The sequence below is a fragment of the Falco cherrug genome, chromosome 12 (assembly GCF_023634085.1).
Source record: "Falco cherrug isolate bFalChe1 chromosome 12, bFalChe1.pri, whole genome shotgun sequence".
In the NCBI taxonomy this organism is placed as follows: Eukaryota; Metazoa; Chordata; class Aves; order Falconiformes; family Falconidae; genus Falco; species Falco cherrug.
This window is the reverse complement of record NC_073708.1, coordinates 24,118,926-24,141,656: the sequence shown is the minus strand read 5'-3', so window position 1 is coordinate 24,141,656 and position 22,731 is coordinate 24,118,926. Positions and strand designations below refer to the sequence as shown.

Here is a 22,731-nt window from a genome sequence, read left to right as displayed (position 1 = left end):
TGTTAGCAAAGACACATTCAGGTAGATTATGAATACACCACTATGCTAAGCAAGAAAAAATAATAAAGCCTCAGTTCATTTCCCTGCCTCAGTTTCCTAACTATTCTGGAATTTCTTTGGACTGGGGCTCAGGTTCTCCTCGGTGGTCTGGGATCTGTCTGCGAAGTTCATGACTGACTTCCTGAACTGTGGAGTCTTCCCAGCCCAGCATGTCTCTTCTGACCTTGGCTGGTCCCATAGTAAACTGGGCCCTCTTTTTCACTGTGAAAGCATGCCATGACTTCCTTTCCCCTGCCCAAGACTTCCTGTATCTTGTGCCAAGCTTTTGGTGTGGCCCTGTAAGTCTGTTTCCATATTCCTTCTTTCATCAAGACTTTGGCTGTGTTCTGTTTGGTAACTTTTCCTTCTTCAAACTCAAGCCTCCATGGCCAGGTTAGAAAAAAGCTAGTTCTCTTGGGCTGGAGCCACCTTTTGTTGCAAGCTGATCACACTTCAGCAGACGTAAGCGGTAGCAGCTGGCTGTTGACCCTAGTCTGGGAGTTACATGCTAGAAACCTCCTCAGCAAAGCTGCAGACACCTTCCCAGAAACATTAAAAAAATAAAAATACAGCTATCCCTTATTCCAAAGCATCAGCCAGGATTCATCAAAGGTAGAAATATCCCTGAATCATCCTACACAGCCCCAAGCAAATCCTGCAGTTGACTTTGCTGCAGAACTGGCTGTGTGCTCCCTGCTCAGCCATATGAGTCCTGGCCATGCTGCCCAGGCAGCTCAGGGTACAAGAGCTCTTTGAGCCAGTGGTGCACTGACCCTCCTTTCATAAAATGAACTCCAGTCCCATGCAAGGAGGATGGCAGGAGAACAGCTACCACAAATGATAGGCAAACGTAACTCAAACCAGCTCTCATCCTTTTCCTTCTGCGGAAGAATATGGGCATATTTAGGGTGGTCCAAATGGTACAGCTGGGAGTAATGGGATTGAATTAAACACAATTTATGTTGGCTATCTGGAATGTTTTCCTAACGATGTGGTCTGGTAGGCTGTGGGATAATCTCCCTGGGGACATAGTGGGAGACCTCATCACTTAATAATGGGCTTGGCAAAGCTCTGGACACCTAAATAGAGGGAACACTCCAACACTGGTTACTGGGGCAGATCAGATGCAGCCTAGTACTTTCAAACTGAAAAGAAAGTTAGAGACACAGGAGGGAGCAGGTAACTGTCAGCAATGATGTCCCAGTCCTTCCTTGACTTCTGCCATATCACAACACTGGCCAGCAGAGATGGTACTTTTAAGTGACTCTGTTAAAGTCAAGGTATGGAGTTCTGTTAAACTTCTGGATTTGCAAGCCATGTCTCCTGAGAGCCATACTATTCTCTTCCTACTGCTTTTATTACCATGCTTAGGAAGCATCCACTTTCCTTCCTCTTTGATACTTTAATTTAAGGAATTTGCTAGCAGAGAACAGATGGGCTTTGTGAAAGCTACCTCACACAGGTTGCAGTTTGAAAAACATGTTGGTACCTAAGGAAAAGGAGGCAGTTAGTAAAGGGATAAGAAATGGCAGGCAGCAGTTTTGAAATAACTTAATTGTACGGAGTATTCAGTCACTGTTTCAAAGACAGTTATTAGGTTAATGCTCCAGCCTTTTTGATGAACCCATTTTTAGAGGAGCTCAAAAGCAGCATGCACTCATTGAAGCACAACTAGAGAGAGGGAGTACTGGTGATGGGCCAGTTGAGGAGTCAGATGAGCCCTACCCCAGTGAGTAGTTCCCACAGGAGTCTCTAAGCCACACGTAGTAGGGACTACATTATACATCTGGTATAGGTTAGCCAGGTGGAGGCACATACAGTAGAGTGGCCTAAGCTTTCTTCAAAGCAACACCAAGAACAGAGATGGTAAAGACAAGACACATAGCATAGAACTAGCAAAATGGACGTAAAACTCACCACCTTATCCCTCTCCTTCATCTCTGTTGTCATTGGGGCAGGGATGGTTTATGGGCATTGGGAATTAGAGACCCAATGTTGTTTGGGGACAGCCTGAATCACTGCCCACCCAAAAACTGCATTACAGCAGTTGCCACAAAGCCTATGTTCAGAAAGGGAAAAAATACCAGCACTCAGGATGCTGATGTAATCTTACCTTGGTGTCCTGATACATACCTAGTAGTAGCATGTCCTCCTTTCTATGGCTTTTCTGCAACGTTTGTCATCTTAATGCTTCACAATTCTTAACAACCTCATTTCTGCCTTCTCAATATGAACGTGGTTGGTTTTTCCTCCTATTTTACAGAGACCTGAGAGACAGGGAGATTCCAGTCATGTGCCCATTCATTTGGACTGGCCAGCTTAAGTGCTGAAGTTGCATGTTACATGTGGTGTTTTCCTAGTTATTAAAGACTTGACATTTTAGCCTTAGCATTTTCTTTGTAAGTGTTGGGAGGGAAGGCCCAGTCTGCTGAAAAAAACCCCACCCAAACAGTTTTATTATACAGAATGATGTTGGCCCTTGCATGGATCATTAGCAGTGTCAGAAACTTGAACTCCATTGTACAGCTTTCTGCTGCTTCAGCTGAAGGGAACTGATAGTAGTGGGTCACCTTCCTGAAAGGGAGCTGGATCTGCAGTGGGACAAGAGAAACTCTTTGCCAGGTTTCACGGATGCCCATGGGCATCAGCAGCCCTGAGACGCAATCCTGGTGCTGGGAGAAGGCAGCTGTAGTTCATGTAGGCTTTACTGCTCCTGCCCTCAGCATCAGCTATCGGGCCCTAACTACATCACTTAAGTCCTACCTGATCCTGACTCGTGCTTCAGAGCTGCCTGCTATGGCTTTGTCCCAGTAGCAGACTCATCCCATTCCTAGCTTTTGGAAAAACCTCTTTGGTTTTTCCTCTAGTCTTTGTCCCATGGAGATTCTTGGTTTTCTCTCTTACTTAGTTATTCCCAGACACCCACCTGACGACTCCTTGGGTCTGACCATAGCTGCTGTTTCCAGTCCCCTTGCCTAACAGTCCTATGCTCCATTTCCCATCTGGCACTTGCCCCCTGACTGCTTTGAGTCAGACTGCATCCCTTTCCGTACCACTGTCGTGCCTGAGCAGGATCATTCTGGGCACAGGAGCGAAGCAGTTGTGTGCAGAGTGCACTGGTCCATAAAGCAGGGATACAAGCACTGGGGAAGTCCTGCCTTCCTCCTGTGCTTCCATGGTCCAGAGTGCTCACTGCAGAGTCTCTGGAGCTTTTAGCTGCCCTCCTGAGAACACGTGCAAACTGAGATTTATTTTTTTTTCCAGAGGTTTATCACATAGCCAAAACTGTGTGGTTTCTCACAAGAACAGAAAAAGGCATATATCCAGTGAGGACTGGCTCCCGTTTCCGATCATTTTCCAAGTCATGTTCCAAGCTTGGAGTCCTAGGACTTCTCAATGAAACAGAGTTAAGACTGTTTTATTGTAATGAGGGCCAAAGAGCACATTTTTCTTTAATGTCATCCTCTGAAGGCAGGTACAGTTTATCAAACCTCCACATATGAATGGGTGACTGCTTGTGAGGATGCTTTGCCCCAGCTGAGATTTAGCAGGATAGGGACAGGAAGGAACTGAGGGGCTTTCTGATGCTCTCACTGCATTCAAGTAGAGACAAGCATCTGCTCTTGCAAGATGCTGAGTACCTCCTGGTGAAGTCTTCAGGAACTGAAAACACTTAGCACGACACAAGGTCGGGATCAGAAAGCATGCTGCAGTGCAGATGGGAGTTATGAAAGCTCATGAAGAACAGACACAGACTAAACAGTGCACACATGTATATTGTGCACTGGGGTGCAAGATGAGCTGGAGATGATGTAGGAACGGTGTAAATTTATAGCAAAACTGACAGGTCCGTAAGATTTGCTCCCTAAAGTAGTTTAACTACTGAGTGTCTGTGACAAAGATATTGTTGGCAGTTAAAACAGGCATCTCTTAAATAGTTGTCATTTTTGTTTCAGTGACTATGCAGCAACTACATTTCAAACTGATCCTAATAAGCCTCTTTTCCAAGTTGTATAAAAATGGTTTATGAGTTCTGGCCTTTGCAATGGCATAAAACTTCCCTAGAACATCCATCCAGCAATGCTTTGTCCTCCCCTCTGCCACAGGGGACTGTCACACTTACGCATACTGTCATTCTCAGCCGGGGAAGTTCAGGCTTCCTGAGTGAGCGGGTTAAATGAGCTGCCACATTCGCAGCATGTTGATTGTGAAGTCTACCCATAAGGCAGCAGTTCGTAACCTTGTGGAAATATTTTTACATGCTGCACGCAGAGAAAATAACCACTTGTGCTCTGCTAGAGCTCAGCCACATGAAAGAGCCAGGAAGAACACCCCAATGGATGCTGAAAAAGGAAGGGGACCTCTACTTGCATCCAGCACAGTGGGCAGCAGTGTCCAGCAAATATGGCATCTCTGCCATCTTAGCAGGAAGTGTGGACAGAGTCGTTCAGACTGACGTTTCTTTGAGATTTGCTTTGAGATGGTGATACCCTGTGGGAGCACATCGACCGGCACAATCTAGTCCCTTTCTTAAACACTTTGCTAGGACGGCGCCCCAATATTAGGGCTCAAGTGCGTCCCCCTCCCCGAGGAGCTTGCTCTCTTAGGCACATCCCCAGCTTTTGGTCTCCTTTTCCTTTACTAACCTTCCTCTTAAGACCCTGACTGATCACTTTCCCATACACCTCTATTTCTAGTTCCTTCACTCCCCCCACCCTTCTCTAAGCCACCATAAATTCATCTCTTTTGGGGCACTGAATTCAGTGTTGCCTTTACTTTACACTCCCAAGACATGTCTATTCCCTAGATGGGTTTGAGGGTGAAAGGGTTAATCCTGGTTGAATACTATGAGAAAAGCCTCAGCTGAAGCAGGTGAGCAGGCACTGTGGCTGGTGGTTGCTGGAGAGGAGCGAGATCTCTACTGCCCACTTGTTCCATGGGTCAGAGCTGACCTGCCTGGAGCTACTGCCAGCCCCGTTCCCAGTGCCCCTGTGGTGAGCTGCACATCCCACCCTGGGAGTTGCTGGGGCACCCAGCTCAGGGAAGCATCGCTCCCAGAGACCCCTGGGCTCGGCTGATGGCTGCACAGCGGGCTGACGTGGCGCTTGGGAGAAATCTGAGACACTCCTGGCCTTTGGGGCCACAGCGTGGTCACCCCCAGATCTCCAGTGATCACGTAAATAAAGTGTGGCTGGGGAGAGAGCAGGCCGTGACTGGAAAGCCCCACTGCTCTGTAAACACAAACAAATCAGCCCCCATCACCTGCTTCCCTTCTTTATCTCTACATGTAATTTAAAACACCCTCCAGCCTCCCAAAGTCAAGCTTCAGCTGCTTCCCATCCCCGTAAGCCCCTTTAGTTCCTCTCCCCTCCAACCTGGCTGCTTTTCCAGGGCCAACCATCGCTGCAGAGACAAGTTGCTCTCCTCTCCCACTCTCTGATCCTTTCTGTCCTGGGTGAATGTGGTAGGAACCACCCACAGCGTGTGTTTTCGTGCATGCGTTTCTACAGCCACCCCTCCCCCCCGCCTCGTTTTTTAAGTTAAACTATCTCTTGCTTTAAAGAGAGCAAATACACAGCAGTGGCTTTCATCACTGCTGTATAATAGAGCAGTAATTCTGTGCCAGGGACTGTTTTCTATTTTATTTTAAAGGGTTTATAAAACAGTGTATGTAATTGAGTGAGTAAACTGAACGTTTTCTGGAGCCCCTGAGGGCTGGAACTTCGTGGTGGTCCTGGGCCTAGGCCCTAACCCTTTTTTTTTTTCCCTCTCTCTCTTCACCCCCCCCCCCTTTCCCCTCCTTCCCCTCCTCCTTTACAACCCAGCGTTGCCACCAGCAGCAGCAGCAGAAATCTGTCTGGGGCTAATTGAGCAAACAACAAGGAGATGCTTTCACATGGCTTTTAAAGGAATGCTCCGGCATCCCCTTTCTGTGAGCAACTTGGCAGGAACCTGCCGGGAAGGCTGGGGAGCTCAGGGTCCCCGGCCGCTGCTGGGGTTTGTGCTGGGCTGCGCAGTCATTTCCGCCCCTCTGTTTATTTGCATTACAATTTGGTTTTAGCCAAGCACCAAAAGCTGCTCTGCTCCCCAGCTCTCTAGCTCGCCTTGTGTGTATGTTTTTAAGGGGCTAGTGTACAGTATGTGTAAACAAATGTCTTCCAAAGCAGGAACGCATATATAAAGAGTGACAGGTTTTTGATTTACACTCAGTAAAATCTCTGTGGACCCTCGGTTCAAGCACCCAGGCTGACTTCAGGCTGGGCTGCGTCAGCAAGTTGAAGCAAAGTGCTAATCAGGAGGTTGAATGTGTTGATCAGCTCTGGATTTGCTTAGCACCAGATGCTCCCAATCTGAGAAGATCTAGTTGAACATGATTTAAGGTTGCAGAGTCCAACTCTAAGGCTTTCTGAAAGTCCTTTCTCTAATCCCTCTTCTTTCTCTGTGGGCTGAATGCATCTGTAACCCTGCCAGTGTCAGATAAAAGGCAGCCTGGTAAGAAATCCCTAATGGGGAGCTGGGGAAGGAGAAGGGAGCTGAACAGCTAAGCATGTGAGATACTTCTCCCTCCTCCCCCCGAGTTTCAGGCAGAGTTTCTGCATGAACTGAGCTTGCTGGTACCAGCCAGAGCCACTGGCAACTGGCAGCCACGGCTGATAATGAAACGCTATGAAACGCTATCCGCAGCTCAGCTCTCTGGCACACACAGTGGAGTCTGAATTCCCTTCCCTCCACAGGGGGGGCTTTGGGAAGGGAAGAGGGAAGCAGGGTGAATCCTTATCTGCCTATCGCATCCCCTCGGGGTGCGGAATCAGGCTTTGTTTCTAGCAAAACCATTCCCTTTATCGCTTAAAAACTTTCTCGCGGATTTTGAGGCAGGCACGTTCATGTGTTTTCTTTTAGCCTGTACAAGGAGAAATGAGTTTGGTGATTTCATGCGAGTCTCTGAGGTAGCAGTGACATACCGGGCAGGCCGTGTGTGTGCGCTTCAGGGAATCTGGGCCACACAGATCAAGGAGCAGGCGAAACAGACAGAGGGATGGGAGATGAGGGAATGTGTGCTCTTGATTTCCTGTGTGGCTTCAGCTACTTGAACTCCCTAAACTCACTGCTGCCTCAGTTTCCACATCCACAAAATGAGAATGCTTTTACTTGCCCACTCTCAAAAAGCATTTTGAACTCAGCAGGTGTAAAATGCAAAATAACCATAGGGCAGCTACAAGCATGTCAGTGCAAAATAAAAATAGTTGGTACCACCTCTGCAACAAAGTATGTGACATGACCCATCCCAGCTCTGTACATTTAGGAGAGTGCAGGATGCTGTCTGGAATGAAGGAAAAAGTTCCTTATTAAAAAGTATTGCTACAGATAACCTATATATAGAACCATAAATCGACATGGCTCTTTATAAGCCTAGATGAAGGCATGTTTAATCTGCAGAGGCATAACGTAATTACTCTCACTGGATGGTAGCCAGGGTCTTATTCACATCATAGAAATCAACATGATAGGTAGTCTGCTTGGAGGAGGTTCAGGAATGGAGTCACAGGAGTTGCTACAGGGCCTGTTTGAGATATATTGGGAAAGTTGTTGGGGGTGAGGAATGTTATAGCAAGAAGTGCTGCAGGTTGGATTTGAGGTACCTTGGCAAAGCTGTGTGGGGTCCAGGACGGGAGGGGAGAGGCGCTGAAGGCTGGACTTGGGGCTATTGGCAGAGCTGTGCTGGAGAGGTTGTGTGGTGCTACCTACATCACACTTGCACCTGGCACTTGTACAGTCAGTCCCTCATTTTCCTGAGCGCTGCATCCAGCTCTGCTCATCCTGCCCAAAGTGCTGGAGATTGGGTTCTGTGTTCCAACTTAAAGCTCCAAGATGTTAGCATGTAGCTTCAGGATTCATTATCAGTTGTCGCTAAATACCTTCAGCAAAGAACTGATGCTGAAGATGAGAACCAGCTCCTTGATCTCTTCATTTTTGCCTTCAGGAAGGGGTCTCTGAAGGATGCTCATGTGGCAAACCCACTCTGTCCCCCAGGCTGAGGAGAGAGCAGGATCCGTACGACTGTGGGATCAGGGGTTTAGTGGGAAATTATCTTGCTGCAGTCCAAAACTCCTTGAAGTTTATAGAGCAGGTTTTGATCAAACCTTTTCTGGAGCAATGGTTTGCATGGTGCAAAGGTAATGTCTTGAATTTTAAACCAAGAGAAGCATCGTGTTGGCCCGGCCAGTTTGGGGATTGCCAGGAATTTCTTCATTTAGCCAAAAGTGGCATGTTTGTTGTTTTGCAGCAGTCTTGCAAAATCTGCTCCCCTGGGGGGAGGAGTTTTAGGTGGGTAAATAAAACACAACTCCTTATTTCCATGCTGGGGGGGGGCGGGTAGGAGACAGCACAGCCTCCAGCAGTGTATCCCAGAACCTCACAGGCCTTGATGCTTTATCCCAGGCTCCAGAGCCAGTTGTTATTCCTAATGTGCAGAAGGGGAGATGGAGAGCCTAGGGGCATGGGTCGAACCACCTGAGCTCCACCTGAATAGGTAGCCAGCTCCCAGAGAGCAATTTAGATTCACTGCCTTCCCCCACGGTACCCTGAGGATACCCACTTTGAGCACACCGGCTTTGTGTCATGCTCTGAGGCCACATGGGTTTTCTAGGCACTGGGCTTTCAGTTGCATGTTTTTATTATTTTGGCTTTAGATCCTTTATTTGCAGTCCTTCGCTGACAAGCTGCTTTTGCATTTTAAAGGGAAGGCCCTTTCAGTACAGTGCATTAACAGTGCTGGGGCAACGACTGGCACCTTAATGTGTCTACTGGGGCTGTGCAGAGCTCCTGGGAACAGGCAAAGGAGTGACTGTAAAAATTGCCCTTCCAACAAAATTGCTCCACAGGAGTCCAAGGAGGGCTGTCCACCATTACCCTCAGAGATGATAACTGTCCTCAGAGACCTTGCTTCACACAGATACTTTTGGAGAGGCTCCATCCAGACCTTAATGCAGGAAGGAGAAGCCAGGTTTAAATAAAATCTTTTAAAAACCACCAAAACTCTATTTTTTTAAGCTGCCAGGGCTGAGATTGGATTGCTGAGAGGATCTCACGCTGCCTCAGTGATGGTCCCCTGATGCTGAGCAGCCCCTCTCCCCCCCAACCTTCATGCAGTTTGAGGGCACACAGCGTTCTTTAGGGCTGGGGTAGATTACTGATCTTTAATTTTATGTCAGATCTCCATGCTGGATGTTGATGGTTCTTTGCCCCAACCTAGGTGTGCACCTGTCAGCAGCAGCTGTGACTTCCATCGGGTCTCTCTTGTTTAGTAGTGACACACGTGAAAACTCTCATTAGAGAAACCTCCGAATGTTTAGTCAGTTGTTTAGGCTTTTGCCATGTGGGGAGGGATACTGTCGGAGAGATGCTGGAGTCCAAAGAAAGACAGCAAATCTGTCTTTGAGTTCCCCAGAATCTGCTTTTCTCATTTGTTTTAAAGTTGCGGATTTGAAAAACGCAAGGTCTGAAGCACTGCTGCAAAACTCAATTCCTCTGCTTTTCCTCCCTCTCTCTTTTCAGCCAAACATGTTAATGAAGTCATTGTGGGCACCGAACAGCTGATGGAGATATAACCCGAGTAGGTTTTAAAGATTATTTTATGGAAGCCAGCAGCAGAACCAGATGTTCAAGCATCATAAGATCATCCATACAGATCAGTACTGGCACGGTTTACCCTATCATTGCTCCTTTCCTGTTCAGCTTTATATTTATGTCTTAATAAAGAAGTATTTACAGAGCGGTGTGTCCATCAGCCCCTCCCCCCTCATTGGGATGCATGCGGGTTTGTGCCGGGTAATATCGGTTCCTGCGCGCCCGGCGAACGCACTGTACTTTTCCAGCAGAAGGGAGAGTGGGGACCACACAGAATGCGCCCCCTCCGAAGAATGACTTAGCCACCCTCCCTGCGATGTAAACCACATCCCTGCAGTCCTGCACCACCATCCCTGAGCCTGGGAGAGACCGCTCGGGACACTGCTTGTGCATCTCATCAACACAGCAGGCGGGCGGCGAAACACAGCGGTAATGCGGGCTGCTCTTTGCAGCCCGGTGGCTTCACCGGCCTCCTCCTCCTCCTCTCTCTCGTGATGCTGCCCCATAGCACAGAAGTGTTGAAGCTGTGCCTCTTCTCTTCTGTAATGCAGTTGAGGAGTTTGGCACCCATTTCTGTCAGGGCTGTTTGGTCTGTTACTTTGAAATCCTGCCCAAGAGCAAGAATGTGAGAGGGCTGGAGGGATGGGGGAGTGTGGAGGGAAATGGGGTGTAAGCAGTGGACATTGTCTGCCTTATTTTGGTGGTTCTTTCTCTTGTCAGCCCGCTGTTCCTAATCCCAGACAAGAGGTCCCTCCCCACATCTAGATGATCTGTGGATGACTATACCTACGTCTGTGAGATGAGTCGAGTGTGCTAATGTGAAACGCGTAGCTTTGTGGTCAGGGGTTGTGCCAGGATTGTAAAGCACCTGGATGGGATTGAAACACAAGCTGTTCTCTAACGTTTATAAATTGGACGCAAGTTCCTACCTAAAAGCTGTTTATTAGAATCTGGTAGGATTCAACGGGACATTTATCTGCCCCTGGCAGTTTGACATCCAGAGGTGCTACAGCAACTGGCTGGGATGGTATTTCATTAACTGAAGTGATAAATTTTAAATGTGTGCTTCATGGGCACCAGTGTCCCCTGAGGAAAATTACCATTTCCTAGCTAATTTGACAGGAGAAAGATTATAATCCAGACATTCCCTGAGTTTCATAAACAAAATCCCTGCTCTAAAGGACCAGATTGGGATGGCAGGTATGGGTAAGGATGAGCTTCAAGGCCTTTGACAAGCTGCAGGAAGAAGCAGCGCGCTGCAGTTCGGCTCTGGCTTTGCGCTAGAGGTTTTGCCTTGCATATGTGTGCAAACATGTTCCTAAGGTATGAAGCCTTTTTCATCCAAGGATCGCAGAGGCTTTACAAAGGTTAATTAAAGAGAGTTCTTGTCTCTGTGTGCGGCAAGGGAGCGAGGCATCCATTTTGGGTGTGTAGGAACAGCAGCAGAGTGGAGCGTAATTACCTGGCTTTGCATTTTACCAGAAGGCTGTGGCAAAGCCGAGAGAGGTCCGCAGGGACTTTTACTCATGGTCCTTTTGCTTAAACACAAAGCCTTCTCCCTCTCTGGTTTTAGAATACATCTTAACTTCTGAAAAGTTCGCATCCCCTTAACAGCTACAGATTTACCTCCTTGTGCCTTAACTATATGTTTCAGGCTCAGTGCCTTTGTTTAGCTAATTTAAGAAGAGGGTGGGGGGCTCTTTACTGTGTCAGTTAGAATTTAGCATTAATTTAGTGTTCTCTGACACTTGAAAACCTGGCCGGGATTTGAGGCGTTTTCTTTTCCTTTTTGCCTTTTACGACCTGCAGGTGTTTGGTGTGAGATAAAAGTAGATCCCAAAGTGAGATTTCACAGCACAAATTATCAAAGTGAAGATTCACTCTTGATGTAGTCTACGTGTGTGGCAGTAATTATGAAAAATAATTTGGGATAATAGGGCCTTCAGGAATCCCAAGGCGGGCACTGGAAGGTTAACCCTTCCTCATCTAACCTGGTCTCCACGCCACTGTCATCAACAGGTAAGCAGATGATGGGCTGAGCCAGGCAACTTTACAAACCAAGTGATAAATGCTGCGGTCTTCAGGAAAATCGGGGAGGTGATCGAGGAAATGAAGTTCTGTTCCCAGGTATTTCTGGATGTGGTCCTAGGTCATACAGAGCTTCAGGAAGGTGTTACTGGTACGGGCTGCTCACCAGCTTTGAGGAACAGGCCATCTCAGATAGCCAGTTACGTCTCCTCACTTTGCCGTTCTGTCACACGCAGGCAGCTGAGCACTGCAGCCCCTGCCTGTCACAGTGCTATTGGCACCGAGGTGGTGCTTGATGGGCAACATTTCTCTGAAAAGATGGAACTTCCCAGCTCTGTAGATGCTGGCGCTTTCTGGGCAGGTTTGTCCTGAACACTTCCTTGGCAGATGTACAGCAGGGGTTGATGCGAGAAGGTTCTTGCAGTGGCATGTCACGTGCCGCGGCCGCACGTGGTACAGCAGAGGTTGCTGTGGTGCCTAGCGAGGTCCCCAGCTGGCAGCACGTCTGGGTCCTGGGTTTTGCTGTGCAGCAGAATCCTGCCAGCAGATCATACAAGGCTTTTTCCGTGACCAGGGCAGCAGGTTGGCGTAGGTGCAGAGCCCAGCAGCAGCGTGTGTGCCTACCTGGCCCATACTTCTCCCTATGGGTCCTACACCCCTAGCACACTGTGACAGGGGTACCTGAAGCTCCCTTGCCCTGCCTCCTGTGAGGGGTGGGTACCACCTGCAGCAGCTCTGCAGCGAGGTCCTTCCCAGGATGTTTGCAGCCAAGCCCATTTGCAAGACACAGGTTTGGGAAAAGCGTTGGCTGGGCAGTTACAGAGCCCAGAGCCGTAGCTCTCCTGCCTCAGCTGCTCGTGTTTGCTATTGTAGGTGACTGTTGCGATCTTGCAGGAAGCAGCAGCTCATCTGATCCCTTCTGCGGTCAAACCAACGTGGATGGCTCCCATCTTCTGGGCAGCCTTGGAGCGGAGCCACACAAGGGGGAGGCGAGCAGCCAGCCATTCCCCGGGACAGTGGGCTTCTAGCCGAGTTCAAAGGGAATCAAAACCTTCTTTGCACCAGGCTTTGATCTCACTTTTGGGACACTTTCTTGGCTTGCGGGCAGGAAGAGAAGAGGAGCGCCAGGCTAAGCTGTCATATGGCCTCCGGTCCACAGGTCTGGCTCCCCCATCACCTTTCAACTGATGCTGTGTGTACAGCCCTAGCAAACGGACTCTCCTGAACCTCTTGGAGCTGGCCATTATAAGGACTCACCAGTCTTTTACTGCCTCCAGTCTGCAAGGTTTATCATGCAGAGCCATGTTGCTTCTGCTGGCTTCCTTGCTGGCTTCTGGACCCCACTTTGCTTCTTCCTCTGGCTGCCTGGACAGAGTGGTTTTCAGCATGCTCTGCCCATCTTTTGGACTTTGCTGGTGAGACCTTCCTGTCCCAGGAGACCAGAATTTTCCTTATAAAACCCTGCAGGTCTGGGGAACACCAGTGTTTTCAGGAGGTGTCTTGCTGCCCACACTGGCCCAAATCTGCAGTGATGGCCAGTGGTTCCTCTGGTTCCTGCCCCGGTGTCACTAGGGGCAGGGTTAGATCGAGCCCCAGGGGAGGCTCAGAGGGGAATCGCTTGTTGCACTGTGCGTGGTGTAACCTGCTCCCTGGGTACTGCTGGTCCCGGGACACTGCAATGGCCACCAGTGCCGCCCACCTGTCACATGCAGCCATTCCTGTGGCCTTTGGGCACCTGTTTTAGAGGGCTGAAGATTGCAGCAGGCAGTTGGGGCAGGGTCCCTTGGTGTTACAGGCTGCCCACCATGCCCCAGCCCAGCCCCGCTGGTGCCATGGGGGGAGTGCAGGGCACAGGTCCCTTCTCACTGGGCAACCTGTAGGGTTAATCTGGGGATGTGGGGGTTCCCTCACCAGGGTCTGGCACCCAGCAACCCCCCCGAGCACCCCTGCAGCAGCCTGCCTGCAGCGGCCGGCGCGGTCTCAGCCGGGCGGCTGATTTCTGGATCCTGTCGGTTTTCACTCCATCTCCCGGGAGCCAAGGTCCACAGCCGCGCCTGTGCCTCCCAGACGGGCCGGCAGACGAGAACTTCCTTCCAGGCCCTATAGACAGACATTTTATATACCTTAAAATACGTGTGTATATAAATATGGAAAGCAAGAGCTTGGGAGAGCTTGAGTCTAAATAAACTTGTATGTTTAAGGCTTTTAAAATGCTAATGTTGAATTTCAGGGGAGGGGGGACACAAGGGGATTGTTGGACTGAGCACCAAGACAGCTGATGAGCTTGGATCAGTGCCTTTACAATTCAAGGAAAAATGGGATAGTTTGGGAAGGAAAAAGGGATTTTCTTGTTTTTGTTTTTAGTAGAAAATAAAAGAAGCTGCCTTCTTATTTGCCTCCCTCCCCCAGAGCCGGAGCAGCAAGCGACTGGTGTTGTATGCATAAGCTATTCCTTTGTGCAACATCTAAATGGTTAATTGTGTTTGAGGAAGATGTACGGGCGAATGGAGGGACCACCCAGCAAGAGACAGACAAGAAAGAGCGATCTCTGAAATGTTTAACCAGAGAGAGAGCAAAGTTGTTTAAAAATATTTAATTTACAACATTCCACACTGCTGATTATAAATTGGCCGTCCAAAAACACTGCTGTGTGCGGGGAGGGATCCAGGCAGCATGAAACAAATTCTTGTGATTGTTTTTCCTATCTTCCTCCCTCCTTTCCTTGGGGAGTTTAACCCCGTGGCAGGATGCGGGTTGCCCCAGGCAGGGAAGGCAGTGACCAACGCTGTCCCCCAGGACCCTGGTCTCTGGTGTCCCCCAGGACACTGGTCGCCAGTGCGAACACCTGTGCCCGGGGCCGGGGCGCAGCCGCCTGCTGGTGCTGGGAGAGCTGGAAGGGATGGTGAGGAACGACCAACTGGCAATGCCAGCAGTGGTGACGGGCACTTTTGAGATGGCTGGCGGGTAATGGCGCTGCAGCCCCTTCCCACTGATTTTCACCCCAGCGCCAGCATTCCCCCAAAGTATCCAGCCCTGCTCCCAGGCAAGGAAAGCCCAGGATCCTCTGGTGGTGGACTGGGAGTCGTAGGGAGCCAAACCTGCTGGGCTGTGCTGCCCACAAAAGGTCCCTCGCCACCATGACGGTGGCCGCTCTTCAGGTTGGTGGCACTCGGCCACATCACCCAGCCATTCCCAGCGGCGCTGGGAAGCAGTGGGGATCTGGGCCCTCGCAGGGTCATTGAGCAACAGCGGTATCTCCCCCTGCTTGGGCCTTTCTGTAAAGGGAATGGCTGGTGCCGGATGCTGGGAAGAAGGGATTTGGCCGTGCTCTGCTTGCAGCCGCTGCTGATCCATGTCTGGCTTCGACGCACCCAGCCGCCCAGCTCGGCTACCCCCGTGCGTGCGAGGGGCTGGGGCTGCTCTGCAAGGAGGGATGGTTCCCTCTGGGTGGTGGCCAGGCTGTCCCCCCCCATCACCTGGGGATCACTCCTGCTCCCACCAGGATGTCCTCTCCAACCTTCATAGCCCCTGTGCCCCCCGCAGCGAGGGAAACTGGGGAGAGGAGGTGCCTGGGCTCCTTTCTGCGCTGCCCCCAGGAGACTGGGCAGGCAAAGGATGCTTGTGGTGGGGCTTAGTCCCTGCTTCCCCAGCCAGCATCAACCCTGCCATTGTCCACCCTCACAGATGTCACCCGAGTGGTTGGAGAGCCACCGTGCCCCTGGAGAAGGGGGAAGATGCACAGCCCCCTGGCTGGTGACCCCACGCTGCAGAGGGGACCTGAGCAGAGCTGAGGGACAGGGGGATGCAAGAGGAGCCAGGATCCAAAGGCGGTGGCTGCTCTCACTGCAGCTCCCTCCTTGGCATCTCCTTGCAGATCCTGCCTTGGAGAGCGAAAGCCACAGTGCTTTCCCACCCCTGCTGCCCCAGGACCTGGGCCACGCAGCCAGACCCCAGGAGCCCTGGGGACCCCCGGCCAGAGGGGAGGGCAGGGGTCTTCCCAGCTCCTGCTAACTCTCCCGGCAAGAAGGGGGCATGGGGAGGGCTGCAGGCTCCTTGCCGGGGATTGCCACAAGTTTCCTAACCCCTAATCAGCTGGGAAGCCTCGCCGGCCACCTGGGTGCTTCCTCGCGTGCAGCGAAGGCCTGTGACAGCCCAAGGAGCTGGGGTGGGTTTGGCTGCTTGCCCCGGTGGCGAGCTCGGCTCTCGGTGGCTGAACCGCTCCGGGCCCTGCCAGCCCCAGCCGGTGCCGGGAGCGAGAGCAGAGACAAAAGAGCTTGTGTCCGCCTGCCAGCAGCCGGCCCCGCCGAGCGGCCGCCTGCCCAATTAAACCGTGCCCGCTTCCCATGCGGCAGGGGCGCCCGGCGGCCTCGCTGGCCCCCTCCCACCGCCCACCAGCCCCGGGGGACCCCCACCCTGTGGGGCCTCTCCTGCCTCCCTGCAGGCGCCGGCGCTTCGGCAGCCCTTGCCAGGCACGAATACGCTCCCTTGGTCCCCCAGCGAAGGCATCTCCAGCGGCACATGCTGGGGATGGCTCACCCCATCCCTGAGCCTTTCCTGTTGCCCTGCTTTCCTCGCACCTTGGGGCTCACAGCACCTGCCGACGCAGGCAGTGGGGTGCTGAGCATCCATCCCTACTCCCACTCCCCCCAGGGGCCAGGTCAAGATGAAACCTGGCGGCAGCAGCTGCCACCACGGTGGGAGCATCCCCACACCCTGTCCCGACGCGCGGGGCCAGTGTCACATCCACTTAGCTGGCTCCAAAATCCCTCGCCCTGACACCTTGTTAAATACCCACCAGGGGTCACAGTTCCTGGGTTTCTTTTTCCTGCTTTTCCTTTACCCTGCTGAGACGTTTCGGTTGGCAGGAGCTCCCCCCCGCTATTAGGTATCTTTCAGGGAACAAGAAACCTAGATCACTTACAAATTAATTTGGAGTTAAACCTACAGAAAATGAGAAACATGCTGCTTTGCAGGAGAGAGCTCTTGGCCAGCAATCAAGAAAAATACACCCAAACCACCCGATGCAGCGCGCTCAGCGGCGGCTGGGGATGGGGGCTGCGCTCTCAAGGTAGCTGTCGGCTGCATTCAGGCGCGTTTTAATGGGGCTGCGGCCTTTCCTCCCAATTAAAACCGTAGCAAATGAACAAAAGGGAGAACCTGCTCCCCAGCATGCGGGGGGGTGCGTGAGGGGGCGTAGGGAAGGCTGGATGGGGAGGGAGGAGGCATGGGGTGCAGCACCGCAGCATGGGTGTCTGCCTGTCAGTAGGAATGGGGACCGGCCACAGGCACCGCTTGCCCCACAGCGCACGGACACCTTCACACCGGCATTTCCCACATCACCGTGTCCCCGCAGCCACAGCAGCTTGCGCCAGGGCTGGTCCCCAAGGGAGGAACCCGTGTCCCCTGGAGCCACGGCACCTTGTTGGCCAGAGGGGCCACATCACAGCTCTGCAGCCAACAAGGCACCATGATGCAAGGGGATGTGGGGGGATGTGGGGGACCCCAAGCCCCCTGGAAGGCGGGTGGGTGGGTGGAGGTGGGTGGGAGCAGCCCCCTGGGTGCTCCAGGAGGGTGACGGGCGTGGGGCTGCCCACCGCCACACATTGTGTCTGTGGCGCGAGCGGCTGTGCGGGAGGGGGCCAGGCGGGGAGGCCGGGGCGGCGGAAGAGCAGTGATAAGATAAAAGGTCTGCTTTCCCATGCCGAGGAGCCGGGGCCGGGGGGGTGGGGGGGTGGGGGGGGTGGGGGGGCGCAGGGCGAGCGCCGAGGCCACCCAGGTTTCAAGCACTCGGCCTCAGCGCCTGACCCCGGCACATTCAGAGAGCACTTCCTAAATTTGTCTCCTGTGTTCCTGACTCACAAGCAATTTCCTCACCCATAAAACGGCGTCAGCATGAAAGGACTGGCCGGGACACCAATTACTTGTCACTGTTTTACCACCCTGCTGCTCACCGGTTCACAGCCCCCGGCGGTGCCCAGCCAGGATCTGCCCCCTCCTCATGGACCCCCTCTGCCCTGCGCAGCCAGGGGGACGGGGAGATCGGGGTCCCCTGTGCCGTCGGGAAGGGACCGTGGGGCAGAGGGATCCCTAGTGCCCAGCTCCTGGTGCTGCCCCCAGGCAGAACCATACCATGTCTCTGGTGCTCCTGGGCTTCCCGAAGGCATTTCCTGGCCCAGCCTGTGATGAGGCAGACATCGAGCATGTGCAGGTCCCTCAGCCCCACGCTGGTGTTGTCCCCATGCTGGCATTGTCCCCGTGGTATTAAAGATGTGCCTATGTGGCTGCACAGGAGGGAGCAAGGCTCCATCATTGCCACCATGGTGGCACCAGACTCACTGCTGAGCACAGCCAATGGCCCTGCCATGAGGCACAGGGACCCTCGCTGGCACAGGGCTTCGCCATCAAGGTGCCGCTGTGCCCTGCCTTGTCCCCACTCCCTGTGCCTCTGTGCCACCTTACCTGTCTGCCTCTGCTCCCCAGTGCCATCCCCAGTGCTGGCACATCCCCAGCTGCTCCTGTTCCCAGGGGATGTGGATGGGCACGGGCTGGTGCACAGGGGTGGGGAATCACGGGGGACTCGAGAGGGTCTGAGCACAGCCAGGACCCCCAGGAAGCCCCTGTCCGCCTCCCAGGAGCGGGGAGATGCTGCACAGCTGCAGCCGCAGCCCGACCTTCCCCAGCAGCGATCACCCACCCTCCCCACAGCGAATCGCTCCCGGCTTCATGCCGGCAGTGGGCGAAGATTGCCCAGGGCCCGCCAAGCGCCACAGAGGCTGCTAAATGGGTTTTATGGTGGGATTTAGGGACTTTTCTGCTGGGTAATTGATTTGCCCAGGCAGTAAAAGATCAAGGCAGGGACTCAGACGGTGGCTCCCGGCATCTGCCTACCGAGCAGGCCGGGGCGCGGGTGGCTCAGGGCACGGCTGGAGCCGGTGGTCCTCGATGCCAGGACACATGGCATGGGGTGCCACAGCCCCACAGCGATGGGATGAGGGCTATGGTTCCATCCAGGAGCCCCTTTGCAGCCCCCCCCCCCCCCTCTTCCCTGCATCCTCGCATCCCCCTCCCCCAACCCCACCACAAAACAGCCCCCAAAGGAGACAAAAGGGGCTGTTTGGGGACCTGCCACCTGCTAGTCCCCATCCTACAATACCGCAGTAAAGAGGCACCAAACAAAGGCCTTAAAATCCTAAAGGGGCCCATTCATTAGGGTGACAAAGGGGGAAAGAACTACATTATCATAATTAATCCCGGTGCTGGCGGTGGGTGGCAGGGCTCTCTGTCTTCCAAGGTGGTGTGGGGACGGCCGGTGTCACCACGTCCACATGCTATTGTGCACTGTGGCCTTGCGGGGCTTAGGCGTTTTTTAAGCTCTGTAAACACCACGGGATGCGCCCCCCCCCGCCCCCCGCGACTGCCGGGGATGCCGTCCTACCCTCCGGCCCCTCCCCAGCCCCGTTTGTCTGCTCGCTGCAGGCCCCCCCCAAATCCCAGGGCTGGGATGGGTCTGTCCGTGTCCCCTCGGTGCACCTGCCCCCAGGACCAAACCACTGGGGGCTGAGGAAGAGCCCGGACCCCCAGGTCCTGCTGGCGGTGCTGGGACACGGGCTTGCTGGACATGTCCCCTGTGCCGTGTCCCATGGAGAACTACCACAGGTGGGATGTGACGGGACCCCGCTGCTCCCTGCAGGGCTTTCCCTCACCTCGGAGATGGGGCTTTAGCCCTTCCCTGCTCTCTCCACCGTGTCTGGGGGGACCAGGTGGACTCTGACTTGGGGACCAGCCAAGAGAAGATCCCCCCACCTTCACCCTCCCGCTGTTGGGGAGGTGCAGGGAAACCGAGGCACGGTGCAGCACAGAGAGACGCATGGAGGTTTTAAGGGACGTGAAAGCCCCATCTCTAACCCCCTCCGGTGGGATGCTGCCTCCCTTCTCCATCCCTTGGGACACACCCGGTGCTGGCTGGGGGCAGCAACGGGACAGGGGACACCCTGACCCCACTGGTCGGCCCGGGAGCCCCCCCCCCCCCCGCCCCCCCGCCGGGTCCCTGGGAGCCTGCGGCTGGCCCGGGGCCGCGGCCGGGGGGCTGTGCCGGTGCCCCCGTGGGCACCGTCTGGTTTCCAACTACCGACCGGCCGGCGCTGGCTCCCGGTGGAGGAGCTGCGGCGGCGGCGGCTCACAGGGCGCCGCGGCCCCGTCCCGGCCCCGCCAAGCCCCGCTGCCTCCCCCGGCCGCGGGGCGCTGGGGCTGCATCGCGGCTGTGCCCAGCCCGGCTCCGCGCCCCGGCCCCCGCCCGCCGCCCGGGGGTGCCGCTGCCCGCCCAGCCCGCTGTCCCGGGCCGTCCGTCCCCGGGGAGCGCCCGGCCCGCCGCGCCGCGGCTCCTGCCCGCAGGGGTTTTCTCAGCCCCGTTGCTCGACGGGGTGGGCCGTGCGGTACGGGGACAGGGTGGGCTCCCCGGGACAGGGCGGGCTCCCCGGCCACGCCATCCCCTCTCCGGGTGCTCGGTGGGTGCGGTGCCCCGCGCTCCCCGGCTCCTGCCACATCCCGCCGGCTCATCCCGGCATCTCCCCGCGGCAGGGGCGAGGGTGGGCAGGGACCCCCGGGTGGCCCCGGGCATAGGGCAAAGCCCCGGCTCCCGCCTCGCACCCGTGGCTCTCGCAGCCGCCGGTACCGCAGAGACACTGCGCAGGGTGAGGGCTGCGCGGAGCCATTTGCCTTTAATTGAATTTATTTGTTACAACCCCAAACAATGTAAAGCAGGCTTCTCCCAGGCTCCAGCTGCCTGCCTGCCCATTAAAATACCATCTAGAACAGCAAATCCCCCCTCCCGCTTTGATATAAACCAGCCGGTCAGCAAGAAGCAGCAAGCGAAGTCTCCCTGCGCACGAGCTGCTCCCCCACTCCCCAGCCCACTCCCCAAGGCCGGTGGCCCGCAGGGCTCCAAGTCCCCTCATGGGTGGCTCCGGGGGAAATAAGGATCCTACAGGGAGACCTAAAGCCCCCGGCTCAGAGCAGACCCTGTGTCTGGGAGCCCATCTCTGTGGCGTCAGGGCAGGGGCAGTCCTGCCCACAGGCGTTTTTCAGTTGGGTTTCAATCCCCGTTGGTGTGGCAGGATCTGGCACCGTTACTGGGGTTGTTACCCTCCCTGCAAAGCCGGGATCCCCACGCCAGCTGCCCTCCTGCCAAGCCCTGTGTCCTCTCGCTTGGGGTGCAAGTCACCATGCCAGCCTTGGCCAGGGCCACGCGGGTCCTGGGCAGGCAGCTGGTCCCTGGGGAGCATGGATGGTCCCGGGGGAGCATGGAGGCAGTAGGTGGGCAGTAGGACAGGGCTGCATGGCTCAAAGCAGGCAGGGGTGCAAGGGATGACCCCAGCACAGCCAGTCCTGCGTGATGCTCATGCGGTGCAGGAGCCCGGTGCCGGTGTGGGTGAGCCAGGACGGGTTCGGGGAAGCCAGTCCTGCAGCACCGGGAGCCCAGGTCCTGTGGAAACCCATGGGGCACCGGGATGGGGGAAATCTGGGAAATCCAGCTCAGCCCTGGGCCCCATCAGACACCAAGTGGGGTCTCCATTTGACCATCCCACAAATTTTCCAAGGACATGGATGGCATTTCCCTGTCTGCAGGGCACCGGTGGGAGAGCCCCTGGTGGAAACCAATGGTGACAGGTAGGAAGTGGATAGAGAACATAGCTCAGGGGAACCTGCGGTGCTGGGGGGGAGGATGACAACTTAAGTTTTTAAAAAGTCTGGTCATAAAAAGCAGCAGCTGCCCAGTGGTAGTGCGGGTCCACAGAGGAAGAGGAATGGTGGAGCTGTTAATAGCAATCAGGCAGCAGAAGTGCTGAATAGCCATTTCCCTTCTGTATTTGGGGACAGGCCAGATGCTACAGGCCTATCACAGGATGAGGGAGAAACCCTCTACGTGCCGCCAAGGCCCAGGAGAGCCCAGCAACAGCGGGTCAGGCAGGCGGGGGCTGTGGCCGGGGGGGTGCAGAGGAGCCGCCTGAGGAACAAGCAGAGTGTATTTATTGGGGGCTCCCCCATTCTTGGAGACACCAGGATGAGTATCACCACCGTTGCTCCAGGGGACCAGGGTGGGCAGCAGGCATGGGGACGCACACAGGGTGGGTGCTGTTCCACGTGGGTTTACCGACCTCCCTGGGTGCCCTCAGCAGCTCCTCAGGGCACCGTTCCCAGTGGGAGCAGCACCAGGTCTGTCTGATAAAGGCATGAGAAGGGAGTAAAAGGAGCAGAGAAATAATCCTAATTAAGCCACAAATTATTGGCGACAATTACCCCTTGCCCTTTTGCCTGCCCTCTGCCCCACCGATGGGGGTCTTGTGCCCCCCTGCCTCCATCCCTGGGGTGCAGGGCTTGCCTCTGCATGGCAGGGGATGGGGCAGCACTTGTGGGCACACCCAAAGAGTGGGGTGTCTCCCTGTCCCCACCATGGCCCTGGGGGAATGTCTGGCCCTTGGGGAGGGCAACTGGCATTTCAGGTGGGGGACACCCCGATTTTGGGGGGATGGTTTGTTTTTGGGAAAAGGCATCGGGGAGGGGGGGCGGGATACCTGGTGCTTTGGGGGAGGGCAACTGCCCCTTGAAGGAAGGATGCTCATATTTTGGGGTGGCTATAGGAGAGATGCGCAGACTCTGGGAGGGGGCTGCCTATCCCTTGGGATGGCTATGGGGTGGCTGCTCAGCTCTTGGGAGGTGGGCGTAGGGGGATATTCTGCCCTTAGGAGGGCTGCCCATCCCTTGGGAAGTGGTTGTGGGAAGATGCCTGGCCCTGGAGGGGATACTGGCCCTTGGGGCAGCTACGAGGGGTCTGTCCAGCACTGGGTGGGGGTCTCTGAGGGGAGTGCCTGGACGAGGGAGGGTAGCTATGAGTGGGTGCCCATCCTCGGGGAGAGGCTATGGGGGGGACATCCTGCCCTTGGGGCCCCCTTGGGAGGGATGTCCATCCCTTGGGGCAGCTCCAGGGGGCTGCCTACCCTTGCGGGGTAGCTGTGGGAGAAGGATGTTCCTTCCTGGGGG

General features: G+C 54.6%; 1 protein-coding gene across 2 annotated transcripts in view; it reads left to right on the top strand.

Moving 5' to 3' along the window:
* The window catches only part of EIF2B3 (eukaryotic translation initiation factor 2B subunit gamma), a 102,281-nt gene extending 92,470 nt beyond the window's left edge, over nt 1–9,811 (top strand). For both annotated transcript variants that reach the window (XM_055725018.1, XM_055725017.1), the window contains one exon: nt 9,595–9,811. In XM_055725018.1, the coding sequence (XP_055580993.1) occupies nt 9,595–9,647 (53 nt within the window). In that variant the 3' untranslated portion in view covers nt 9,648–9,811. The remainder of the gene's footprint in view (nt 1–9,594) is intronic.
* Nucleotides 9,812–22,731: the final 12,920 nt, after the last annotated feature.